General features: G+C 41.2%; 1 protein-coding gene across 1 annotated transcript in view; it reads left to right on the top strand.

The window, feature by feature from the left end:
* Positions 1–2,595: 2,595 nt before the first annotated feature.
* SLC27A1 (solute carrier family 27 member 1) overlaps positions 2,596–25,325 on the top strand; it is a 39,303-nt gene continuing 16,573 nt past the window's right edge. The window contains exons 1-5 of the mRNA XM_060763869.2: positions 2,596–2,717; positions 13,915–14,082; positions 19,179–19,573; positions 20,360–20,521; positions 24,215–24,284. Coding sequence (XP_060619852.2) covers positions 13,916–14,082; positions 19,179–19,573; positions 20,360–20,521; positions 24,215–24,284 — 794 coding nt within the window. The 5' untranslated portion in view covers positions 2,596–2,717; position 13,915. The remainder of the gene's footprint in view (positions 2,718–13,914; positions 14,083–19,178; positions 19,574–20,359; positions 20,522–24,214; positions 24,285–25,325) is intronic.

Raw genomic sequence — 25,325 nt, 5'->3', positions numbered from 1 at the left:
CAGTGTGGACTCATATCCAGTTTAAAATAAAAAACCAGATCAGATTCTGGGATATAGAGTCTGTCTGGAAGGGCTCGTAGTTTCCCTCTTCAGTGGGACATTTTTGTGAGCCAAACTTAATTTGAAACCTAGTAGAACAGTGAATGTGGGCCTGGAGATTATTGCAGAAAAAGCCTAGGATTGAGAAAGTTGCTTTCGGCCCTCTTTGTTCTGAGGGAAGAATATGAAGGACTATATCTGCTTATATTACTACTAGATCTGTTTCTGACAAGGCGGCCAGTTCAGGCAGTGCTGGCAGGTCCCAGGTCAGTAGCCCAGATCTTCTCCAAACGTCTGGAAGAGCCCGTAGTTTCCCTCTTTTCTTAGTACCTTCAACTTCACTATGAATAGGAAAAACTCTACCCAACAAGCCTTGTGAGCTCTTTAGTAATACTGTTGGGATTATGGAAACAGGAATTCAGGAGTTCTGCTATTTAGGATATAGAGGAAAGGTCACAGAACATCCGATTCATTCTCAAAAAGAACAAAAGAAGAACATCATATCTTTTCAAGGTTTAGTAATCACTCCCTTTGATACATTTCTAACCATTAGTTTTGTTCTCAAGTAAGAATTGTCCATCTCTTGTGAAAACAGTTGCCTCTTCACAAAAACCTGCATTGTACTCTTGGTGGCAGCCCTTTAGAAATAGCCACACACTGGAAAACATTGTCTCAATTAAATATCTAGGCTTTGCTCAATTACATGCAAACTGATGCTATGGCACTTTATGAAAAACCTTCTGGCAAAATAGGTATGTCAACAGTTCCAGACAGAATAAATCAGTGTATGGAGACATGGTTTATATTGGGTTGTTGTAGGTTTTTCGGGCTATATGGCCATGTTCTAGAAGCATTCTCTCCTGATGTTTCACCTGCATCTATTGACCTCACAACCTCTGAGGATGCCTGCCATAGATGCAGGTGAAATGTCAGGAGAGAATGCTTCTAGAACATGGTGTTTTGACCTACAGTTTATGAGCTGTTAGGATTTCTGGGAGTTGGAGGCCAAAACATCTGGGGACCCGCAGGTTGAGAACCACTGCATTAGGCCCTTTCCTAAACTAAAATTTTGAGACATTTCCAGAGGTGTGGGGTGTGTACATAGTGCTTGTCCATAGTGCTTGTCCAATTCATGACAAGTTCATAGAAAAGTCATCAGAAACTGGGGAAAAGATCATTGCAGTCTCCATTGCTGGCACCTATGGGGCTATTCTAAACTTCATTTTGGGGTCCTGTTTTTCAGCAACATGAGAACAAGAGGAAAGTGGGAGGAGGAGGAAGATACCAGGGGGTGCATCAACACTGTAGAATACAGTTCCACACTACTTTAACTGAACCCCCAGTGACACAATGGACTAAACCTTTGTGCTGACTGAAAGGTCGGCGGTTCAAATCTGGGGAGCAGGGTGAGCTTCCATCTATCAGCTCCAGCTGCCCATGCGGGGACATGAGAGAAGCCTCCCACAGGATGGTAACACATCCGGGCGTCCTCTGGGCAATGTCCCTGCAGACAGCCAATTCTCTCATACCAGAAGTGACTTGCAGTTTGGGTTGTTGTAGGTTTTTCGGGCTATATGGCCATGTTCTAAGAGCATTCTCTCCTGGTGTTTCGCCTGCATCTATGGCAAGCATCCTCAGAGCTTGTGAGGTCTTGTAGTTTCTCAAGTCGTTCCTGACACGAAAAAAACCCTTTAATTTTCATTTCCCAATGCTATGGACTCATGAGAGTTGTATAGGGTGCAGCAGCATAACTTCCTTTTTTCAAAACTTAATAAAACCCATTTTATGAATGAGAATATTTTTTTGTAATGTAGGCACATACTTAAAGTTTTGTTTTACGTAATTTTGAAGATCAAATTAGGTAGGTGACGTCCCCCATTCTCCATACACTGAGTAAACCGATTTCTGGTATTTGTCACGACTCTTGCCAGCATAGCAGGCGTTATGTTGGCAATTTCTTCCTGGATGTTGGTCTTCAAATCTTGTAGGGTCCTTGGACGGTTCATATAAACATGGGATTTCAAAAAAATCCCATAGAAAAAAATCACAAGGGGAGATCACAAGCCAAATCTGGAGAGCAGGCTAGCCAACCACTTCTGGGACATTATTAAAGCAGTTGAAGGTCAATGACAAAGGATTATTTCAAATTGTTCCTGCCAGATTAGGATACTGGAAGAGTGGTCGTGGGGAAGAGATATCAGGCCGCTTTCCAGAGGAAGCAAATAGCAGTTTGGCAAACCATCCCTAAGCATTCCTTTCCTAAGAAAACCCTATGAAATTAAAGGCCGCCGCTACTCCTATTAGAATGCCCCTATGTGACGTCATGAACCGGCTCTCTCGTGATTGGCTAAGACGGTCTCGGACGCTGGGAGGTAAAAGCGTTTCGCGTTCTATTGTCAGGGCCACAGGCTCTCGCAAACCACAGGCCTCTCCGCGCATGCTCAGGAGACGCTTTCCGCGCGTTCCACGACCCACTCTTTCCGCTCTTCTCGGTGCCTTGGCCTCGCCTACTCTCCTCCCCCCTCCCCCTCACGCTTCTCTGGGGCTTGAGGCGGCGCTTCCTCTTTAGGCTCCGCCCCCTCTCCCTCCCTCTCTGGCCCCGTGAGCGTTTTCTGTAGAGAAGGAGCCGAGCGAAGGTGAAGGAGGCGTGTGAGGAAAGTGGCGGTTGCCAGCGCGAGGTATGAAACGACCGTTTCGCCCTGGGGGAGGGAGGGGGAAGCGGCGTTCCCTTGGCAACGGGGGGGGGAAGCTTTGGCGTGGCCGTTACTCTGGCAACGTGGAGGGTGGGGGGCGAGGGGCAGCGTTGTCCTGGTAACAGGGCTGAGGGAGGGGTAACTTTGTGACGCCGCTTGGAGGGATCCCCTCTCCTCCTCATCTATGTATATATCAAAGTAGGCGCGTGTAGGTTTGTTGTTTGGCTTGTCCTATGTATTTTTTTATTTTTATTTATTTACAGCATTTATATGCCGCCCTTCTCACCCCGAAAGGGACTCAGCGGTTTACAAGATATATAAATATATATATAATATCAGTATTATATATAACTATATTGTACTATACCGTTATATTGTAATATTAATATCCTACAAAGAGTCCTCAATGGCATGGTGGGCCTGGCCCATTCTTGGCGGGCAGACTCTCCCTATGTGAAGCCTGCAGGTCACTGAGGGGAGAAGGAACGTGGATTTCAGAACCACTCCTTCTTTGGAGGCTTTTAAACAGAGGCTGGATGGTCATCTATCAGGGGTGGTTTGAAAGCGATTTTCCTGCTTCTGGATATCCCACAAGGTCTCTTCCAACTCTAGGATTCTATGACTGTTGTTCGTCAATTTTTTTGGTTAATATCTGTATACACTAAAACTACTCCAAGCACACACAGAAAAAAATAGCTACTAAGCCCTGGTGGTGCGGCGGGTTTAACTGCTGAGCTGCTGAACTTGCTGACTGAAAGGTTGGCGGTTCGAATTCAGGGAGTGGGGTTAGCTCCCACTGTTAGGCCCAGCTTCCACCAACCTAGCAATTTGGAAACAAGGAATGTGAGTAGATCAATAAGTACCACTTCAGCAGGAAGATAACTGCGCTCCATGAAATCGTGCTGACCACATTACCTTGGAGGCAGGCATGTAGCCGGGGGGGGGGGGGCTTGGAGGCTTCAGCCCCCCCCCCCCCCGAAATTCTCATGGTGGTTCGCGAGAAGGCCTTACTGGTGCATTATTTAAACTGTTATGTTTATTCATATCATGATCTGATCATCATGCTCAATATATGCCATATGCATGGGGGTATTGGGGTAACAATACAAAAGGTTTGCTAGGGTAGACCCTCTTTCGCTCAGACTCAGCCCCCCCCCCCCCCAAAATCAAACTCCCCCCCCCCCCCCAAATCAAAATCCTGGCTACAGGCCTGCTTGGAGGCATCTATGGACAACACCAGCTCTCCAGTTTAGATGAGCACCACCCCCCAGGGTCAGACACAATTAAACTTAAACTTAATATCAAGGGGAAACCTTTATCTTTACTAACCAGAAAATATAAATCAACATCTAACACTTCTGAGTAGGTACCTTCAAGTTTCCTCAATCCATGCCTTTTCACAGAGTTTGCTTTGCAAAGAGTACTGAGAAGGTGCTTTTGCCCAGTCCTTCCTTTGAAATGTATTTCCACAGCACCTGGTTTTTGTTGGCAGTCTCGGACCCACGTAGTAACCCCGGGCTGATAACGAAAAGAGAAAAATAGCAGGCATGAGCGTGTTACAAAATAAACGATTACTACATTACGTAAACTACTAAACTATCTGGCAGCGATTTCCATCCATCTTTTCTCTGTTTATTAGTTGAGTGGTTTTGCAGGAGTTTGGTACTTAACAGGGTTAGCAACCACTGTAACTTGTATCTTTTACAAGCAGCTCCACAGTTGGACTTGACCAGCTGATATCAGTCCTTACCTGTATGAAGTAAAAAGACCTGGCTGGCATGTTAAATTTCTGGACCTTTGATTGCTGTTAAAGGTATGAAAAGCAAGCCATTTTTTGTGTTTTTTGTTTAGCCTGGTTTGTTGGCATCTCTCATTTTTGGAAAGAAATCTTATTTTGCTGTTTTAACACAGTGTAACAGTTGGAAGAGTAGAGCTGTGGAGTGAGGGATCTGCTGAAGGTTAGTTGGCAGGAGACAGTCGTTTGTCCTCTTAAGAGCAGGGAAATACTATTTTGGCATGCTAACATGCTGTTTTGTCATCTGCTAGCTGGATCTAAAAAAGCTGTGCCTTGAAAAGTGTGATGGTGCTGTAATCCCTGACAGACTTTGTAACCGACAAGATTTGAAATAACTATTCTTTCTCCCACCCTGGACATTACAGAAATACTGTATATACTCGAGTATAAGCCAACCTGAATATAAGACGAGGCGCCTAATTTTACCACAAAAAACTGGGAAAACATATTGACTTGAGTATAAGCCGAGGGTGGGAAATGAAGCAGCTATTCGTAAATTTCAAAATAAAAATAGATACTAATAGAATTACATTAATTGAAGCATCAGTAGGTTAAATGTTTTTGAATATTTACATAAAACTGTAATTTAACATAAGACTGTACAACTCTGATTAAATCATTCTTCTAACCTGTATCATTCCAGTTATCACCATAATTTATTTTAACTATACATTTTGAGGGAAATGCTGTGTGTATACAAATAGAAAAAAGTGGGAAAGACTGGTGCGGAGAGGAAGGAGAGCTGGGTTGCTGTGTGGAAAGGTGAGGGTCGTGGCAGGAAGGCATGGAGGTAAAAGAAGCCCTTCCTCAACCCCACGCCTTCCTGCCAGAACCCTCATCCCCCTTGGCTTTTTCAGCCAAAAAAAGGGCTAAAAACTAGGCTTATACTCAAGTATATATAGTACATACAGTATATAAACCTCATTTGCCTAGTTTCCAACGGACCTTGCCATCTCTGAGGATGCCTGCCATACAGCCCAGAAAACTCACAGCAACCTAGTGATTCTGGCCATGATAGCCTTCGACAACACATCAACTGTATTACTTTAGCATACCATGCAACTGCATCAGTGACAAGTTTTCTAAGTAGCAGTACTCTAATTGATGAATCAGAAGGGACAAGTTGGTACTCGTGCATGACCTGAAGGGATTAGATGATAATTTTTTCAGTGGCATTGAGAAGAACTGCCCACTACATCTGCAGGACATTTCCTTTTTTGGCAGATGTTCACTTCCTTTAAAAAAATGATTGGAAGCAGTTGATTTCACAATGTTTATAGAATCATTGCCTAACTATGTTTCAAAAGTCATGACTTGATTCTTGTCTTTTCCATGTGACCCAGGTGAAGAGCTCCGTGTCATCTTAATTGCTGTCTAGATATTTGCAAGCTGATATCATGTACCAATTTAGCTCTTTTCTCTAAGCCAAACAAATGTGGGTCCTCCATCCTTTCCCCACATGTCATAAATTCCGAACTCCTTGCTGAGTGTTGTTGTTGTAGGTGTTACTTTTCTGAGTGCTCCCTGAGACTGAGTCTGCCCTTCCCTTCAAGAAGTCCAACTACATGACAGATTTAAGAAGGATGCAAAAGTCGGATTTGCCTCTAATAAATCGGAGTTAGAAAGTATCTTCGAGAAGGGAAACAAAGGCCTAATATCCAGGCTCTACAAATATATTTTAGAATACAATTTAGTAGACAACCAAATAAAAACTGTTATGATCACATGGGCCAAAGATGTAGGTAGAAATATCGATTTGGAAGAGTGGGAACATCTTTGGAAAAAGGGGTTTAGATTTTCAGTGGCCAGATCAATTAGAGAAAATATGTTTAAAATGTTTTACAGAGACTACATAACCCCAGTTACTAGCTAAAATAGAGAAAACAGGACGAGGGGCTCGCTGGAGATGCAAGAAGGTGAAGGGATCTTTTTTCCACGTATGGTGGACCTGTAACATAGTTAAAGAATTCTGGAAAAAAGTGGCGAAAGAAGCAAACAAACTGATTAGCAAAAAAAAAAAATCAAGAAAAACCCAGAAATGTGCTTATTAGGAATATTTAGAAGGTCTATTAGCGCAGGAGATGAAGAAATTTGTCAGTCTTGTTTTGTCGCTGCGAGACTAATAATAGCTAAAACATGGAAGGGGGGGGGGGGAAGAGTTAACTATTAAGGATTGGAGAGATAAATGAGTAGATTATATCCAAATGGCCAAACTGACAAATAGCAGCAGAGGAGGAAATAATGAAAAATGTGTTTAAAAATTGAGGTTGGCAATTGGATATCTCGAAAAGAAGACAAAAGTAGATTTGAAGATTGCCATAAAGGGGATTTAGTGAAAAAAGACATGTGGGTAGTTGTGGGTTAGTTATGTGATCCATACGGAGTGGTGTTGGAGGTCATGGGGGTTGAGTTAACGGGTGTAGGATTAGAGGGAAATAAATGTTAAGGTATAATAACTGTACAATCAAAGTTGATTTTTTATACGTTTAATGAGTGCTGACTGTATACCATTCTGTAAACTTGCATACTCTTTTCTATATATTTTTTTCTTTTCTGTTTTTTTGTTTTGTTTTGTTTTCCTCTGATGTCGGTCTTGTTTTCTGTGTGCACCATAAACCAATAAAAATTAATTTTTAAAAAAGTCTGCATGCAATACACCTGAATTGCAACCAGTACCAGATCTGGTTCTGTTGCTTATGTCTTGCTGACAGAAACACTTTTATATGTTAAACGGCTTGGTGACTGACTTACTAAATACCATGTTGTTCTTTTGTCTGATAAACTACTACATTATTTTATTAGCTTGTCAAATGTTTTAAGAAATCCAATAATCAGCATCACCACATCTAACAATCAGATTGTAAAGGTGATCTACTCCAGTCTTTCGCTGATGCAAGAAATTCACTAATAACAGATGGTTATCCAGCCAGTTTTAAAAACCACTAATGAAGGAGAGTTCAGCGTTTTTAGATGCTGTCTTTTGTCATATACATTGTATGTATGATTTAAATATGTTTTAACTGTTTTGGTAATTTAAATTCGGTCTTCCTAGTCCCCCATGAGATGTAACTCCTTCCAGAAATCTTTCAACACAGACAATTGAACCAAATCTTTCAACACAGACAATTGAACCAAGTACAAGTCTTTCCCAACATCACAATCTCTGTTGCCAGCCGTTCGCTTCCAGTATTCTCTCTCTTCCTAAGCCATGTCTTTCAAGATAAATGAATGACAAACACCATTTATATCCACTTCATCCCTTAACAGAGCCTTGTGGTAGAAGTACATTCAGAGCTATATCCAGCGGTATCATTTGTTTCCATGTAGATCATCAATAAGTGTCAATAGTCAGATTTTTCCCCCTAAAATCTTGCTAAGTTTTTGTAGATGCCTCAAGACACCACACACCTTTGGTGCTAAGTGGTTGGGGCGGCATATTGCTGCCTCTGTCCCCCTCAGTAGCATGTGGTCAATTAATGCCCTATGTCTACCTTACACAGGCAGCCACAGGAGTCATTCCACAATTAGAAGCCATGTAGTCCCCCTTTGTGATCCACAGAGCAGGAATAGAGAGGGTTGGAGAATGTGTGGCCTTCCATTTGTTTATGTCTTCCTTTATTATTGTCTATGCTCACTAGGACTGGTGGAAATAACACCCAGACTTCTTCTGGAGAGCCATAACGTGCTTGATGTGAGCCCAGGGTGGCTGTTGTTATTGTCTGTGGACTAGTCCTGAAATTGTTTGATAGTGCCAAAGATAGAGCATTTTTACTTCTAGATTAGCTTTCTCCCTGCATATAAGTCTTCCATGTTCCCATCCTCTGCATCTAGTTTTCTTCCTCCTGCTTATAATTTGTTTCTCCCTGTCATCGTTCCAGAAGTGCTTAATTAGCCTGTTTTGCCCACATATTTTCATCTTTCCAAGTGATCTTGTTTTAATATCCAGACCTCAGATCCTGGGATTTTTTTCTTCCAGCAAGGATGCCAACTTGTGTAGATCGAATGCTCTGTTATCATCAGGCAGAGACATGGCTTATCACTGCTTGTTGCTCTTTGATGTTACTTCAGTGTTTGTTGTTTCTTCCACTGTGTTTTCCCACATCAAATAGCCTATTTTCTTGCTGTGGGTTTTTTAGCTCCATGACAATGGCCAGTTTGATAAATTTCTTAGTTAATCACCTTGGTGCCTGTCTAGCTCAGTGACCAACAGCTATCTCACTTGATGTGCTGTTAAGAATGATGCTTAACAGTACATCAAGAAATAAACCAACTACAAAACAACATTACCAGACCCCAAACAGTTCAAGAATACCAAGCAGCCTAAAGAGAACAGTCTGTGGCACTGAGTTCTGTAAGTAACCTCCCATTTGTACATGTACTTTTGGATATACATATCCTTCCATATCTTCATACCAGTGAAAATATGAATGCAACAATGACATTTTAAGTGTAACACTATTGAAGTGAAATATTTCAGGATCCTTCCCGCAGGCAGTTTAATGGTAAACTGCCCTGTGGAGAAAGGGTTATGTGCTGTTCGTGCACATGCTGTCTTTCCATGTCTCCTCTTCTGTATCTTACATATATGTCTTCTAAGCATTCTCAGCCTGCTGGCTGTAAATCTCGGTATGTTCCCAGGGTCTAGTATTCCGTTTGGCACATCTCTCTGTGTGTATACTCTGTTCACACAGCACTCATAATTTTTATCAATGGGTCCTTTACATTTTTGTTGCAGCTGAACAGCTTTGAATGAACTATTTCTTCCAATTTGGTTGGGTGACCAATTATTAGAAATAGAAAACCCAGTAAGGTCTAATACAATAAAGCTCAATCATAGATTGGGAAGTAATAATAAATCTTCATGCTGCCACCCAGCATGAATAGGGGATGTGTGCATTTGCTAGTTGTTGCCCATAATAGGTTTTGACATACTTGTACACTGCTCTTTGTCCAAAGATCTTGGGGTGGTAGTATACATAAGGGTCAACTTATTTTATCCACATAATAGTCCTGTGACATAAGTTAGTCTGATTGCTCATTCACAATCACTCAGCTGCATGGATGAGCACAAATTTGATTTTAGTTCTTCCAGCAACAACTTGATGGTATGCTCTGTTAGATGGTTGTGTTTTTAATTAGTGTTTGTGGGTTTAATTGTTGTTAAAAGTCTATTTTGGTGTGATTTAATCTGTTGTTTCCCATCTCAGTCCATAGGGAGAGTCATATAAGAAATATAAGAACAACAACCATAATTTGTTATTCCTGTTTCTGCTCCAAAATGGTTAGCTACTATATTATACTTATTTATTTAATGAAGAATTGGCTAGAATAGATGGCATGATACTGATTTACATGTAAAGCTGTGTGTCTCCTTGCAACAAAGCATTACAATTATGTTCCCTGGCAACTCAAATGTGGCTTGTAGATTGATTTTTTTTAGTTCAATAAATGGGAAAATGGACCATGAAAAATTCTTCTCTGTAAGTGGAAATTTTTCAGAGTGGGATAATAGCTCCCACTTGCTTCAACAAGCAGGATGTTTGCAAATTCGTTTTGGAATCTTTGTTCCTCATAATATGAAGACACAACTACCCTCTTCCAGTTATTTGACCTCCTTTGCAGTAATGAAATGGAACCCTACGGAACTCTGATACTATCTTCAAACAACAGATTTCAATTTTTTCCCTCCCCACGTGGATCAATTAGGGCACGGAAAAAATCAAGCGCTGAACTCTTCAATGTTTTTTGAGGGGTTTTAATGGGTAAGTGGTGCCTTTAGTTGGACATCTTTGTGAGCCAAACTTAATTTGAGACCTAGTAGAATATCACAGTGAATGTGGGCCTGGAGATTTTTGCAGAGAAACCCTAGAATTGAGACTGTTGCTTTTAGCTTGGAGTGAAGAATCTTTGTTCTGGGGAAAGAATATGAAGGACTGTATCTGCTTATATTACAAGATCTGCTTCTGACAAGGAGGCCAGTTCAGGCAGTGTCAGCAGGTCCCAAGTCAGTAGCCCAGATCTCCCCCAAACGTACTGCCTTTATCGACTGTGAGTTGAGTCTCCTACATTCCCACTCCTTGCGGTTGAGATGCTGTTCTGCCCCCGGGTTTCAGCCAGGGGCTCTGAAAGCTGCTTTGCTAAGATATAAGAGATGAAGGGGATCACACTTCAAGCAAGCTGCAAGAATGGCTGCATTCATTATTGTGATATGCCTGCTCCATCCTCCTTACATGACTAGTAAAAAAAAAAGGCTAGACTGCATCAGCTCTATTTTCTCAGATATGATTGTCATGGTTTTCTATGGGTGAGCAGATGGCAGCTGGTATATACCATATGTTCTGTATCTCAAAATCTAGAGCTGATGGGGGAAAACTGGTGCCATTGTTGGAATTAGTAGGTCGACTATATGCAGAAATAGCCCTAACATTTGAGGCACCAAAATGTATGTTGGCCAGTGTAACCTTTGGTATATATTGTTGTTCCCCTTTCCAAACAGCAGGCATGCAAGGAGGCATTTCAGGGCCATTCCTTTTAGTAGTAGGATGGGGATCCCCATATCCCCACACTCCCAGGTACAAATGGCTGGAGAGGTGCTCTCAGGCACAACATTCCTTCAACAGTTGGAAGGGGTAAAATATGATATAGAGGGCTCATCCTTCCCTTTGGATAAAGAATGAACATCATCAAGATAGATCTGTGGTTTTTATGGTTCCTTTTAATTAGAACTGTGGCTTTAAACTGAAATGAGATTAAGGAGATAGCGATATTCCCTAAAGCAAGGGTCCTAAAACTTTTTAAATAGAGTTCACAGTCCCTCAGGCTATTATGTGGGCAGACTATAGTTTGAAAAAACATGAATGAATTTCTATGCACATTGCACATGTCTTATTTGTAGTGGGGTGAAAACATGGTAAGAACAATACAATATTTGAAATGAAGAACAATTTTCGCCAACATAAACTTACTAATATTTCAGTGGAAAGTGTGAGCCTGCTTTTGGATGATGAGATAGTCAAGTTAATAAGGATAGCTGTTGTTGTGTGCCTTCAAATATTTTTAGATTTAAGTCTAAAGTTTAGACCGGAGGCTGAGTAAATGACCTTGAAGGGCTGCATCCAGCCCCTGGCCATATTTTGAAGACTCCTGCCCTCTTAGTCTTCAGAAAAGCTCAAGAATGTTTCTTTGCATTCAGTGCCCAACCCAGTTTATTCCTTTCTTTGAGGCATTTCACTGTGCTCTTGACCTGGTATTATGTGTGACAAAATTATGCCAGTAGACATTGTGTATTACCTGCTTCAGTGATGTATGTAAGATGCCCTTACATGTGCACTTTACTATTTAATCTCTTGTATTGTAGATAGTGGTAGCTCCACAGATGCCTTAAGGGGTTAAACCAGATTTTCAGTAGTTACAGGAATAAATTGTGTAAACCTAAGGAATGTGAAGTATATCAAATAGAGATTTTTGTAATAGACTGGTGTGCCAAAGAAAGAGGTAGATGAGATTGTTACTAGGGTCAATAATAAGAAAAGACCGAGGACATATAAGAAAATGAAATATTTCTAAATATCAGCAGCTTGCCTAGTAGCTTGGGCTTTTAGGGAGTTATATCAAAATATTCCAAATATTGTTACCACTACCTGCAGATTTGATGACTAGAAAAGTTATTTTTGTGAAATATACAGTGGAAAATGAGTCTGCTGTGATAGTATCCTTATGAGATTGCGTAATTTCCAATAAAGAGAGACTGATACAAAATTCAGTCCAGATGTCTGTGTTAAAATATATTTGTGTAGTGTTTTAAACAAAAAAAAAAAGCCTAACTTTTGTGTCTTTACTGAAATATCTGCCCATCTGCAAATTTTTCAGCTATGCTGAAGCAGTTTGCCAGTCATCCTTGGAGCTGGATCAAACACTGCTAAGACTTGCATTTGCTAGATGTTTGTGAAAAACAATATAAACCCACTGCCCATAGCATTTTTCAGAGTGGTTTGGACATCGGTGTTGTTATATATGGGCTATGGCAACCAGTATTTTTGACTGGAGTCTCTTTCAGATTAAAATGAATAGATGCTCTGCCAAGATATTCCAAAATATGCAGGTTCTTGCATGTATTAGTTCTCTTATCTCAGAAATGGAAAACTATGTACTGTACTTTGATGATCTGAGTTGACCTAGAGAGGCATACTACCGGGGAGCCTGAAGAATACCTTCTTAGGTCATTCGATATCAAAACTCTCACTTTCATCAAAAATGGATTTAAGGTGTAAAGTTGAATCACTATTTTGGAAATTCTCAGCGGAAAGAGAAATTATCTCTCCTATTCATATTATAGCTCTTTACCTGTCCTGTCTGCTAGTTACTTAAATATTCTTTTGAAGCTGAAGCAAGAAGCAAAAGTATTTTTATTTTTTAAACTGAATATTTTTTTTAAAAAAAAACCCAAACAAACAGCTTTTAAAGGATTGGCAGAATTTTCTCTGGTCATAAAATGCTTGATAAGGAATTTTTGACCTCTGTCCACAAGGTATACTCAGATTGCTGAAATAATTGGAGCTTGTCACTTCGAGGCAAAGATCATGTTGATTTCTCTATTATTTTTTCTATTCCTCCTGTCTTTGTGCCTTCCACCATACTGATCCGTTTTGGAAGAAGTTGTTCCTTCCTATTTGTTATGTAACTATCTCCCCCCCCCCCCCCGAGTACTAGTTAAAAATGTGCTTTGAATTAAAAATGACGAAAAATTAAGTTTACTTTTGTCAGGAAAAAACAGGATTCCCACCATATAAGAAACACATTTAGGCTTATGTTTCAGCGGTTCTTTGCAATACTGATCAACAACAGGGTATCCTTTTATTTGTAACCATTGTGTCGGCATTGAACATAGTGTGAAGAACATTTTGTTGTCCGTTTGGTGTTACTATTAGGCAAAGTGGGAAGTGTCATGTTTGTGTCTTCAGGGTTTCAGAGTTAAGCCTTCACCTTGAATTTGACCTGAAAGTCATAAGTTTTATTGCAGTATGCCTGTAATCTCACCTTTCAGCCCATGCCACAGGATGCAGCTGCTTCACTTTCAAGATGGTCTTCAGTGACAGCTGTGGTTGGATTTTCTTGCAACCATATAGCATTTATTAGATTCCTGCTCCCCCCCCCCCCCAGCTTTGCTCTGACATTAATGCAACTTCTGCTCCCTTTGATAAACCCGTAACTCTCTGTTGTCTTTGGCTGTTTTCCTGTGTTCATTTCACCTTTGTCCTCTGTGTTTTATGACCCTCATCCACTCAATCTTTGTAATCACACTTTGTTAGAATATACGTAATAAACTCTTGGTGCAAGGAAATGTTAAATAGTCATTGTGGATAACACTGAGCCTGTCCCCTTTTCCAGAATGCACACGATTGGGGTTTGCACTGCTTCGCTTGGCTCACTAGGTCTCATGCGGTTTTTTGGTGTCTCCTGGACATGGAGTATTGCAGCTGCTCTGGGCATTTACATTGGCAGTGGTGGCTGGACATTTCTCCGGATCATCTTTAAGACAGCCTTGAGAGATCTCCTGTAAGTACAACTTTCTCTTACGCCCAAATGTGCAGTTTTATTGTCTCCATAAATAGCTGGTTTATATCCATAAATGATAAATACAGATATGCCACTGTGTCAGGCATTTCATGGGACTTAGGATATGAACTTTGCTTTGTCTGAGAGTGCAGATAATGACTCTCCCAAAATGATGAATGTCTTTATGAACATACTCCCTATGCCTCGTTTCAAGTGTGGAATTTTGTAGCTCTGCCTACATTCATTTGGAATGAACGGAGGTACTAAATTGGCTTTGTTGCTATTGCTAAATAGAAAAGAGGTCAAGATACAAACTTCTAAATCTTCTTCTGTTTATTAAGTCTTGTGTACATATGAGCTAGGTGAACCAAGGCTTCAGAAGCCTGGTTTATCCGAGGACATGGCTGAATTGGATGGCTCATCTGCACTAAAGGAAATGCTCTCATTGTGAAATGGGAGAACAACAAGTGAAGCATTTGCCAGACTGCTCTATAAGCAAAATGCTGTAGTGTTCATGAACATCTTAAAGAGACATCCCACTTTGACAAAAAGGAAGACTGTTGCTATAGTGTATATATAATAAAAGTGAAAATATGTTTCTATATGTCTATGCATTTTCCAGTATGGTTCCCATGTCTGGAGAGCCATGTGAATTCCAATGATGATTGATCTGGTCCAAATTTAACACACATACGCATCATGACTAACTTAAAACACTTGCAGGATTTGAGGGGTGGGGATTGACAGGATAATGAGAGTTGTAGTCCACCCACATCCAAATAACCATGTGAATCCCTCATTACGATTTTATAAATGGTCTTATTATACAATTCTGCATTTTCTTCTTAATCGATTCATAAAATCCAAAATCAATCAACTATTTCAAATATATAACATTCCAAAGATCTAACCTGGGCAACACCGGATACCTAAGCTAGTATGAAATAAATAGTTAAAAGAAGGCACCAGATATATATGAAATAAATCATTAAAACCAGGCACCAGATCTTAGAAGTGAAATTAGCCCTGCTTACTGCTTGAATGAGAGCCCACTAATGAATATCAGGAGCTTTCTGCTACATTTCAGAGGAAGAAACTGGAAAAATGACCTCTGAGAATTCCTTGACCATGAAAATCCTATGAAATTGAATTGTTGTAAGCCGAGAGATGACTTGAAAGCACACATACACTGTACATAAGAGCCTAACTATCCTGTTCAAGCATAAGGTCCTGTTTGATCTTGGAAGCTAAGCAGGGTGAGCTCTGGTTAGCACTGACTATTTAATGCAGTTTGAAGTTAGCAGCCAGATAACTAACTCTCACAAAAGCTCTTAATGTTTGTGCAGTCAGCACCTGGGCCTCAAACTGATTCCAGCATTTCCTATGTATTCATTTGCACAGAAAAACCACTTTCTTCAATATTGGTTAGAAACCACATTAAATGGCCAGTGTAGATGGAGCCTTGGGTGAGACTGCCAATGAATGCCAGATGCTGTAGGGGAAGGAACTGGCAAAAACACCTGTGGGAAAACTTGTGGGAATGTATGAGATCATCGTAAGTCAACAGATGATTTGAATGCACCTACACACATCTTGGTCAAAAAACATTTATTTGCCTGTCAGTATCTCTGGGTTGTTACGGCCAGGCTTGGAGTGATGTATGTTGGATTATTCTTACCCATTTTTAACAAAATGTAAAGCACCCAGTGAAGGAAGATCAACCTTAAAATGGCAGAAGCGCAAAGTTGTGGCAAGGAAACACAAAGTGAAAAGGCAGAAGCATCTTTTTCTTCCTACTGTACTTATTTGTGCCTCCCTCCCTCTCTTGCTCTTTCTCTTCATGAATCCAAACATACCAGGAATAAAAACCCATACAAAATCAACTAACCCAAAGTTCCTCAAAGCAGACAGAAATATCCCAAAGCAGACATGGGCATGAGGCACAGAGACTGGTCTCTTGAGGCCCTGTACTCTGGTGCTAGCTCTTAACCCAAAATGTTCATATGTCAAAGCTAAGCTGGGGCTGAGCAGTAGCTCTTAACTCAAAACATTCTTACATTGGGACGCTCTTAAGTCAAGGATCCACTGTATGTATGTGTGTTGAAGAATACTGAGCTAGCACATAGCATGGGGCCCTCTAGCTTCTAAATGCTTTTAAGTCACAGTGCCCATGGGATGACCCTGAGTGAATTGCTAGCTCTTATCCCAATGTGTCTCATAAAATGCTTGTGACTATAAAGGGAAATCTCATTTGTATGCTGCAGCAAATAAAACAGATGATGAGGGGAGAGAAGACTGTCTTCAAGCCAGCTTTATATATGTATGTATGTAATCATTTCTGCCTAGGAAGTAGTTTGAGATCTGTGTATCATTGATGTGGATACATGGGTTTTATATTATTTCCTAGACAAGACGCATTTTCTGACTTAGAGGTGAAAATATATATGATAAATCCCCAACATTCTCATGTCTGCTTTGCTCTTTAATTGAAATCAGCACTTTTTTATGCATCTTTGAGGTTCCATTGTTACCAAAGGATGTAGGGCTCCTGTGCTTACAAATACCACCTTCTTACAGTAGCTGTCAGTGTCCTCTGGAACTCCACTTCCTCCCAATGGTGTGGCAAGTGAGAAAAACAGCAGAGAAGAAAGCCTCCTTAAGAATATGGAAAGTGCAGCTAATGCTTGAAAAGGCTCTTCTGTTCCTTTCCTGGCAGAGCTTGGGTTAGGGTCACTGTGACAGGCCAGCCTTGTTTGGCAAAGGCTCAACTACCTATTACTAAACCAGCTTCTTTCTCCAGGACATCTACTTTGGCCACTCACAGTCAGGAAGGCTGTGTGGTTTTCAAGAGGTCACTGATTTGTATCAATGGTTTGTTCCTCTGAAGAGTCTTCCAGACTCCTCTTTGATCTTTAACAAAAGGAAATTGTCTGCTGTATTCCAGAATGTAGTGAAGTAGAATGTGTTAAGTGCCATGTAGCTGGTGATTTTGATACTGTCATGTCCTTTTTCTTCTTAACGGGTCTATATAAACAGGATGCCTAGAACAGAGAGATCTGAGAATGTCCATTACAATGGATATTTTTCCAAATCCTGGCAGTCCCCAAGTTACAAACAAGATAGGTTCCATAGGCTTGTTTTTAAGTTGAATTTGTTTGTAAATCGGAACAGGTACATGTTAAAAGTGTAACTCCAGCTGTATGTGCGCGCACACACACACACACACTTTGGATAGAATAGGGAAGGATCAACATTCCTGTGGTGTTTAGTTTTTGTTTTGCTGTCTGTGCCCTTGTCCAGAAGATTTCACCTCACTTTCTGTCTCTATAATTGGATCTTGAAAAAATTAACTGGTTGTGGAAACAAGGATTGATGGTAAAGTTTCAGTAAAAACACATTTTTCCCATGATAACTCTTTCAGGAGTGCATTTCTCTTTCAAGGGTGGGTTTCTCTCCCATCCTGTTGTCTCACACCTGTTTGTAACCATGAGTCATTTGCAAGTCAGATGTTTGTAAGTCAAGGACTGCCATTGGCTTTTCTTTAATTTTTTTTAATGATTCTTCAAGTTAATATCAGTATCTAACTGTAGTTGTTCTGAGTTCTCAATTCCAGATAGCTGTGGGTAAAGTTACCTTCAAGGTCTAGTTATAGACTAAAACTTCATACATCTCCATGCCTCAGCACTTTCTAAGAAGCAAACCCAAGTGAAATAATCTTTAGAGTCTGCACATCAGATTTAGGCTGTAATCTGTGCAACAATTTCAGAGGATTTTTTTAAAGACCTATGAGCTGACTAAATATTTCTAGGATTGGACCACTTGCTATTTCATTTATTTTGCCACAAACTAAATAGTTGATGTACTTGTCAACTTAATTCTTTAAGCAATTTCAGTTTTATTTATTTTTAATTAGCTATGCTGAAGAACTTAGATATGGATGCTTGTGTAAATTGACTATTTTTGCTCACTCCTTCCTACTTGTAGTTATGATCAAATGCTGAAAATAGAGCATTTAACTTGCAAAGTGTTCTTTCTGTCCTCTGTCTTGTTCCTATTCTGGTTTGCCTTCCACAGGCAAACAGTGTATCTGTTAGTGCTTTATAAACATGTAAAAGCTACCTTGTATTCAGGCAGATCACTGATCCAAATAGCTTACTACTGCCTACTCTTGCTAGTGACCCCTCCTCTAAGGTCTCATGTAAGGCTTCTCTCTTCAGTTCTTCTCTCCAAAGCATTGAACCTGGGACCTTCTAAATGCAAAGTACTTACTCTGCCCACTGAGCTGTGGTCATTCGGTTTACTTCATTGGAAGCAAAGAGCATTCTGAAAATGCCTTTCTTTATTGTCTGTTACTACTTGTCTGTTTAATTAACAAACAGGTCATAGTCGCAAGTAGGGAGAGGATAATGCTAAATGAAGGAGGCTAAGTGGAGAGCAGTGTTTGCAAGGCTTTCTTCCTTCCATGTGCAACAGTGAGAGTTTGTAATAGCATACAAAATTAATACGACGTACAGAGCTGGTTGTAGACAGAAAGCCTGTTTTGGCAGCTCTTTCAGATGGCTGCAGTGGGCTTAATTCATGTGGTCTAACTTTATAAAGAACTTAATAAAGGATTTGGAGTCCTAAAAATCCGTTTTCGGTCTTACTGTTGAAGAGGATTCCCTCTCCCTTGGTATACAGGCCCAGTATATGATATTATGTAACTATGGCTCTCACTTCCCTGGTGGCCTCTTGTAATATTCTTTTCTCCTTCCCCCTTTATAAATGTTATTTTCCTCTCTCATTAAACTTGATTGAAATTGTTCTGGGTCACAGCTGAAAGCATGTAATTTACAATGTCATCTGCAAATTGAGAAATGTAATGAATAATAATAATATTTTGTGTACTATTTACTTGCAAGGATATGTAAACAGCATAATTGTTTAACCATCAAGCGGGCACAATCATAAGTGTATGTCTGTCACAGCATTATAAGATTATGTCTTGGAAGATGGATCTAGTTGCAGTTATGCCCTGATGTGGAGTCTTTTCCTGTTAGTTTTGGGAGTGTTTGTTTTATGCTAAAATAATTAAGATTTTCTTGTTATCATTGCAGGGGACTTTCAGTGCTTCTACGTGTCAAATATAAATTGTACTATCACCGGAAAGCCAAGAGTAATGTCCCCAAGATATTTCAGGATGTAGTCCGCCGACATCCAGACAAAGTGGCCTTGATATATGAAGCTACAGACGATAAATGGACGTTTCGCCGTTTGGATGAGTATTCCAATGCTGTAGCCAACTTCTTCTACCAGCAGGGTTATCGTGCTGGTGACGTCATTGCTATTTTTATGGAGAGTCGACCTGAGTTTGTGGGCTTCTGGCTAGGGATGGCCAAAGTGGGCATCGAGCCCGCCCTCATCAACTTCAACTTGCGTCTGGATTCACTAACTTACTGCGTCAAAACCTCTGGGGCGAAAGTAATCATCTTTGGTGGAGAGCTTTCAGCAGGTGGGATTTCTGTACATTTAGATTGCCACCTCTTAAGCCAACGATGAGCATGATCTAGTCCATTCAACTAATTTTGCAGGCATCACTGCTTTCCTCCATTTAATTTGGCAGTATGGATGTGGTAAAAAAAACAACCACTGTAAAACAAAGTGTAGTGGGTTAGGAACATCCCTTTTCTTAAATGGAAGATTACCCTTTGGGAGCTCAGTTCTCTTAACACAAGCCTTGAAATTTCAGAAGTATGGTGTGTGGATGCCGAAAATAAATAAATCACATAGAAAAAGCATATTTTAAATAGCCATAAAATCCAGCATTGTTATAGTGATGTTTGTCATCAAAAGGATTCCTGTTGTAGAATATTTTTTATGAAGTATCCTGTCTCATACATCATAAGAAGGTTTCTGCAGATGTAGCCTTGCTGCAGTGGGCAGACTGCTCCGTGTGTGTGCATTGCACAAAAATGGAGTTACATGCAATAAGACCAAGGAGAAAATTTCTAAAGATTTTAAAAAAAGATTTCAAGTCATTGCTGTGAGGGAAGATACTATGCTGGACATGATTTGAGTATATTTAGCTTAAGTCTTTTTTTTTCTTTTTTCTTTTTTTTGCACACAGGTAGCATAATTTGCACAGTCATAATGTATATGTGATACGTTTCACAGATGGAGTTTATATTGGAATAAGTAAAATGCCAGTCAACTTTAATTTGGCATCAGTTTCAAATAAGGAAACTCACTGACGTGGATACTTACCATGTTGTAACAAGGACTGTTTTTGGTTATGCAGCTATATCTGAAGTGAATGGAGTGCTGGGGAAAAACATGGTCAAGTTCTGTTCTGGAGAATTCAGACCTGAATCTGTCCCTCCAGACACCAAACATTTGGATCCACTTCTGGCCAAGGCATCAACGTCTCCTCCAGCTCAAGTTCCAGCCAAGGGATTAGATGGTATGTTTCCTTGAAGACATAGGCTTGAGCAAGCTACGTATTTACCCACAGGGCCCATTGAGATGCCAGCAATTTCTCTCCTCTTCCTTGCTTGTGATGGAGGCACAGGTGTTATGTGATCTTTCTGCCAGGTTCATGATATTAGCTGTCTCAACTAGGTGTTTTACCTAGTTTCAGGAAAAATTGGAGGATTATTATTATTATTATTATGGACAAGGTGCTTGGAGGAATGAGAGCTACCACATGCATCCTAGACCCCTGCCCATCCTGGCTTCTGAAAGAGGCCAGAGGGGGATTGGCCGAGTGGGTGAAGGTGGTGGTTAATGCCTCCCTTCGGGAAGGCAAAATTCCAGCCAGCTTAAAGCAAGCTGTAATAAAACCGCTGTTGAAAAAACCATCACTGGACCCCACTCAATTCGTCAACTTTCGGCCTGTTTCCAATCTCCCCTTTTTGGGCAAAGTCCTGGAATGTGTGGTGGCCTCACAACTCCAGGCATTCTTGGTAGACACGGATTATCTGGATCCGGCACAGTCTGGCTTTAGGCCGGGGCATGGTACCGAGACAGCCTTGGTCGCCTTAGTGGATGATCTGCGCCGGGAGCTCGACAGGGGGAGTGTGTCCCTGTTGGTGCTGCTGGACCTCTCAGCGGCCTTCGATACCGTCGACCACGGTATCCTTCTGGGACACCTCACGGGAATGGGTCTTGAAGGGACTGTTTTACAGTGGCTCCGCTCATTCCTTGAGGGCCGGTCTCAGAAGGTGTTACTGGGAGACTCCTGTTCAACCCCACAACCTTTGTCTTGTGGGGTTCCTCAGGCTTCAATACTGTCTCCCATGTTGTTTAACATCTACATGAAGCCGCTGGGTGAGATCATCCAGAGTTTCGGAGTGCGATGTCATCTGTACGCGGATGATGTCCAACTCTGTCACTCCTTTCCACCTGCTACTAAGGAGGCTGTCGAGGTCCTGAACCGGTGCTTGGCCGCTGTGACGGTCTGGATGGGGGCGAACAAATTGAAATTGAATCCAGACAAGACAGAGGTACTCCTGGTCAGTCGTAAGGCCGAACAGGGTATAGGGTTACAGCCTGTGTTGAATGGGGTCGCACTCCCCCTGAAGACGCAGGTTCGCAGTTTGGGTGTGATCCTGGACTCATCGTTGAGCCTGGAACCCCAGGTTTCGGCGGTGACCAGGGGAGCATTCGCACAGTTAAAACTCGTGCGCCAACTGCGCCCGTACCTTGGGAAGTCTGACTTGGCCACGGTAGTCCACGCTCTGGTTATATCCCGTTTAGACTACTGCAACGCTCTCTACGTGGGGTTGCCTTTGAAGACGGCCCGGAAGCTCCAATTAGTCCAACGCTCGGCAGCCATGATACTAACAGGAGCGGAGCGCAGGGAGCATACAACTCCTCTGCTGCACCAGCTCCACTGGCTGCCGATTTGCTACCGGGCTCAATTCAAAGTGCTGGCGTTGGCCTTTAAAGCCCTAAACGGTTCTGGCCCAACTTACCTATCCGAACGTATCTCGGCCTATCAGCCCACCAGGACTCTAAGATCTTCTGGGGGGGCCCTACTCTCTATCCCGCCTGCTTCACAGGTGCGGCTGGCAGGGACGAGAGACAGGGCCTTTTCTGTGGTGGCCCCACGGCTATGGAACGCCCTTCCCATGGAGGTAAGATCAGCTCCCTCATTGATGGTATTCAGGAAAAGACTAAAAACGTGGATGTTCGAGCAGGCGTTCGGTTAACTCAGTGCAATAAGTGTAATGATTGAAGGATTGGCAATCTGGACGACGAAACTGGATCACGATTTTAGTCAAGAGATGAATTGGATTGTTTATTGATATATGTATTGTGGATTATGTTTTTATGCTTTTAAACTGTATACTGTTGTTTGTTATAAGTTGTTGTAAACCGCGTTGAGTCGCCAGCTAGGCTGAGAAACGGCGGTATACAAGTATAGCAAATAAATAAATAAATAAATATTATTTATGTAAGAGACAGGGCCTTTTCTGTGGTGGCCCCACAGGCTATTAGAAATAGCCTGAAAAATTAACAGGCTATTTCTAATTACAAAATGATATACAGCCACTGTAAAAATTAAGATAGTGCAGTGACTCAGCTAATCCAATAGCTTGTTATAAGCAGGTGTGCCTGTCGAGTTAAAAGAGAGAGAATGAATGAACTATTGAATGAATGAACGAAGGAGTGAGTTGCTGTGTTTAGTATAGCCACTGCTGTTTGAATTGCATGCAGTTTGAGTCATCCACAATAGAAGAAAGAAGATAAAGCCTTGGATTGAGTATTTATTTATTTACAATATTTATATACTGCCTTTCTCACCCCTAGGAGGTATTCAAGGCGGTTTACAACATAGTAATGGCAAAAATTCAATGCTAACATATATGTAAACAGAGCAAATCATAATAATTAAACACTAACATATAACTATAAATTAAAATAATTTAAACCATTAAACATAAGACAAAAACATTTGAACATTAAGACAAAGCATTTAAAACATCCTAGTATAATTCTTAAAATCACATGATCCGAAAATCGTACACTGTGACCATTTTGATTGTCATTGCACATATTTTCCAATTATTATTTGCACTGCATTATTTTACTGGGCAAAGGCTTGGTCCCACAACCATGTCTTTGTTTTCTTTCTAAAGGCCAGGAGGGAGGGCGCTGATCTAATCTCACTAGGGAAAGAGTTCCAGAACTGAGGAGCCACCACTGAGAAGGCCCTGTCTCTCGTCCCCACCAACCGCACTTGCGATGGAGGCAGGATGCAGGGCCTCCAGAAAAGATCTTAACCTCTGTGATGGTTCATAGAGGGAGATACGTTTGGGCAGGTAACTGGGCTGGAACCGTTTAGGTCTTTATAGGCTAATTGTGCTCGGTAGCAAACTGGCAGGCAGTGGAGCTGACATAATAGTGGAGTTGTGTGCTCCCTGTATGCCGCCCCAATTATAAATCTGGCTCCTGCTCATCAGACCATTTGAAGCCTTTGAACAGTCTTCAGGGGCAACCCCACATAGAGCCCATTGCAGTAGTCTATTCAAGATGTAACAAGAGCGTGGCCAAGACTGATTTCCCATGGTACGGGCAAGGATAAGTCATTGGATTTATGTCCAGTTCAGTTGAATGAATTTTGTTTGTGTTGGAAGAAACCGTGCTTTGTAAATATTTTTAGAGTGTTTTTTTTTTTACAAGAAAAAGCCTCCAGAGGAAGTGAAATGCAAATTAACATGGTCTGTGTGTTTTTATTCACTTGGTCACTTTCTGGCCACTGCTGCTGAGTTATGCTGCTGCTGTTAAACTGTACTACAATTTCTTTACGGGGAGGCTACAATTTCTTTTTGGGTCTTTTGTTTGTAAGCCCACTCGTCCAACAATTTATACTCCACTTTTCTCTAACAACAAGGAGACTCAAAGTGGTTTAAAGAGGAATCACTATGGCTAAAATATTGTGCCCTCAGGCTTGTGCATTTGGCTCAAAAGGCAAATATGCCTCTTAGGCTGTGGGCAGCTGCAGGTGTGGGACTGACTGGCTCAAATGCTTATTTTCTTATTATTTTGTCTGTTGCTTTCAGAGCAGCCACTTTGCTATTTCTATGCCAAATTGGGTAGAAATAGCAAAGACACCAAGACTCTACCTCTCTTTCTGTCCTTTCCCTCCTAGATCGGCTGTTCTACATCTACACTTCTGGCACAACTGGAATGCCAAAGGCTGCCATTGTGGTGCACAGCAGGTACGGAGCATCATTGGAACTTGGTCTATATTTGCTCATATTAAGAATAGTTTTCATTTTTGAATATTCTAAAAATGTTATCAAATATTAGATGCTGCTAAGCACTGGATTATGGGGCCTTTATCCTTGGTGTACTCTAGGAGGAAGACTTGCTGCCTCCTCTAGATCTGCTCAAGCATTGTGAGCAAGAAGGAGCAAATAAAATGAAGCTTAGGCAGGCCCGTTAGGTTCCCCACTATGTAATAATGGTGCTATCGTAAATCATATTGGCTTTCCTTTAGTCACCCTCTGCCTCCCAAATATATGACAGCTTAAACAGAAGTGCTCTGGCTTACTCCCCAGTTAGTATGTTTTTGTACATAAAAAGACTTAATTTTGCTCTCGTTTCAATGCCATGGACACAGTAAAGTGGATGGTAGCAGGGAATTTCTTTAGGATGAAGCTATTTTGATCTTACAGCTACAAGAAAGGGTTCTGATGGCTGTAACTTTGGAAAGACCTTGATAGAACTGAAGGTTGGAAAAGAAATTTGGTGCAATTGTACTGAAGGTTGGAAAAGAAATTTGATAGACGATACAGAAGGAACTGCACTGGATCATTGGAAAGGCTTATCTAGTCTAATAGTCTATTCTAGCAAGATGTCTTGAGAAGTCCTTTCTTTAGGTCATGAGCACAGTAACATCTATTTGGTCATATTCTACAGCAGCAAGGTCAGAAGGTGTAGTGCTTCATGATATGGGGCAGGCCCATAGCCAGGATTTTGATTCGGGGGCTGAGTTTGATTCGGGGAGGGCTGAGTCTGAGTGAAAGAGGGTCTACCCTAGCAAACCTTTTGTATCATTACCCCAATACCCCCATGCATATGGAATATATTGAGCATGGTGATCAGATCATGATATGAATAAACATAACAGTTTAATGTACCAGTAAGGCCTTCTCGCCGACCACCATGAAAATTTCAGGGGGGGGGGGCTGAAGCCCCCAAAGGCCCCCCTCCCCCGGCTACTTGCCTGATGGGGGAATAATATAATGACAACATAG

The sequence above is a fragment of the Anolis sagrei genome, chromosome 2 (assembly GCF_037176765.1).
Source record: "Anolis sagrei isolate rAnoSag1 chromosome 2, rAnoSag1.mat, whole genome shotgun sequence".
Classification (NCBI taxonomy): Eukaryota; Metazoa; Chordata; class Lepidosauria; order Squamata; family Dactyloidae; genus Anolis; species Anolis sagrei.
Note: the sequence above shows the minus strand (reverse complement) of the source record. Positions and strands in the feature narration are given on the sequence as shown.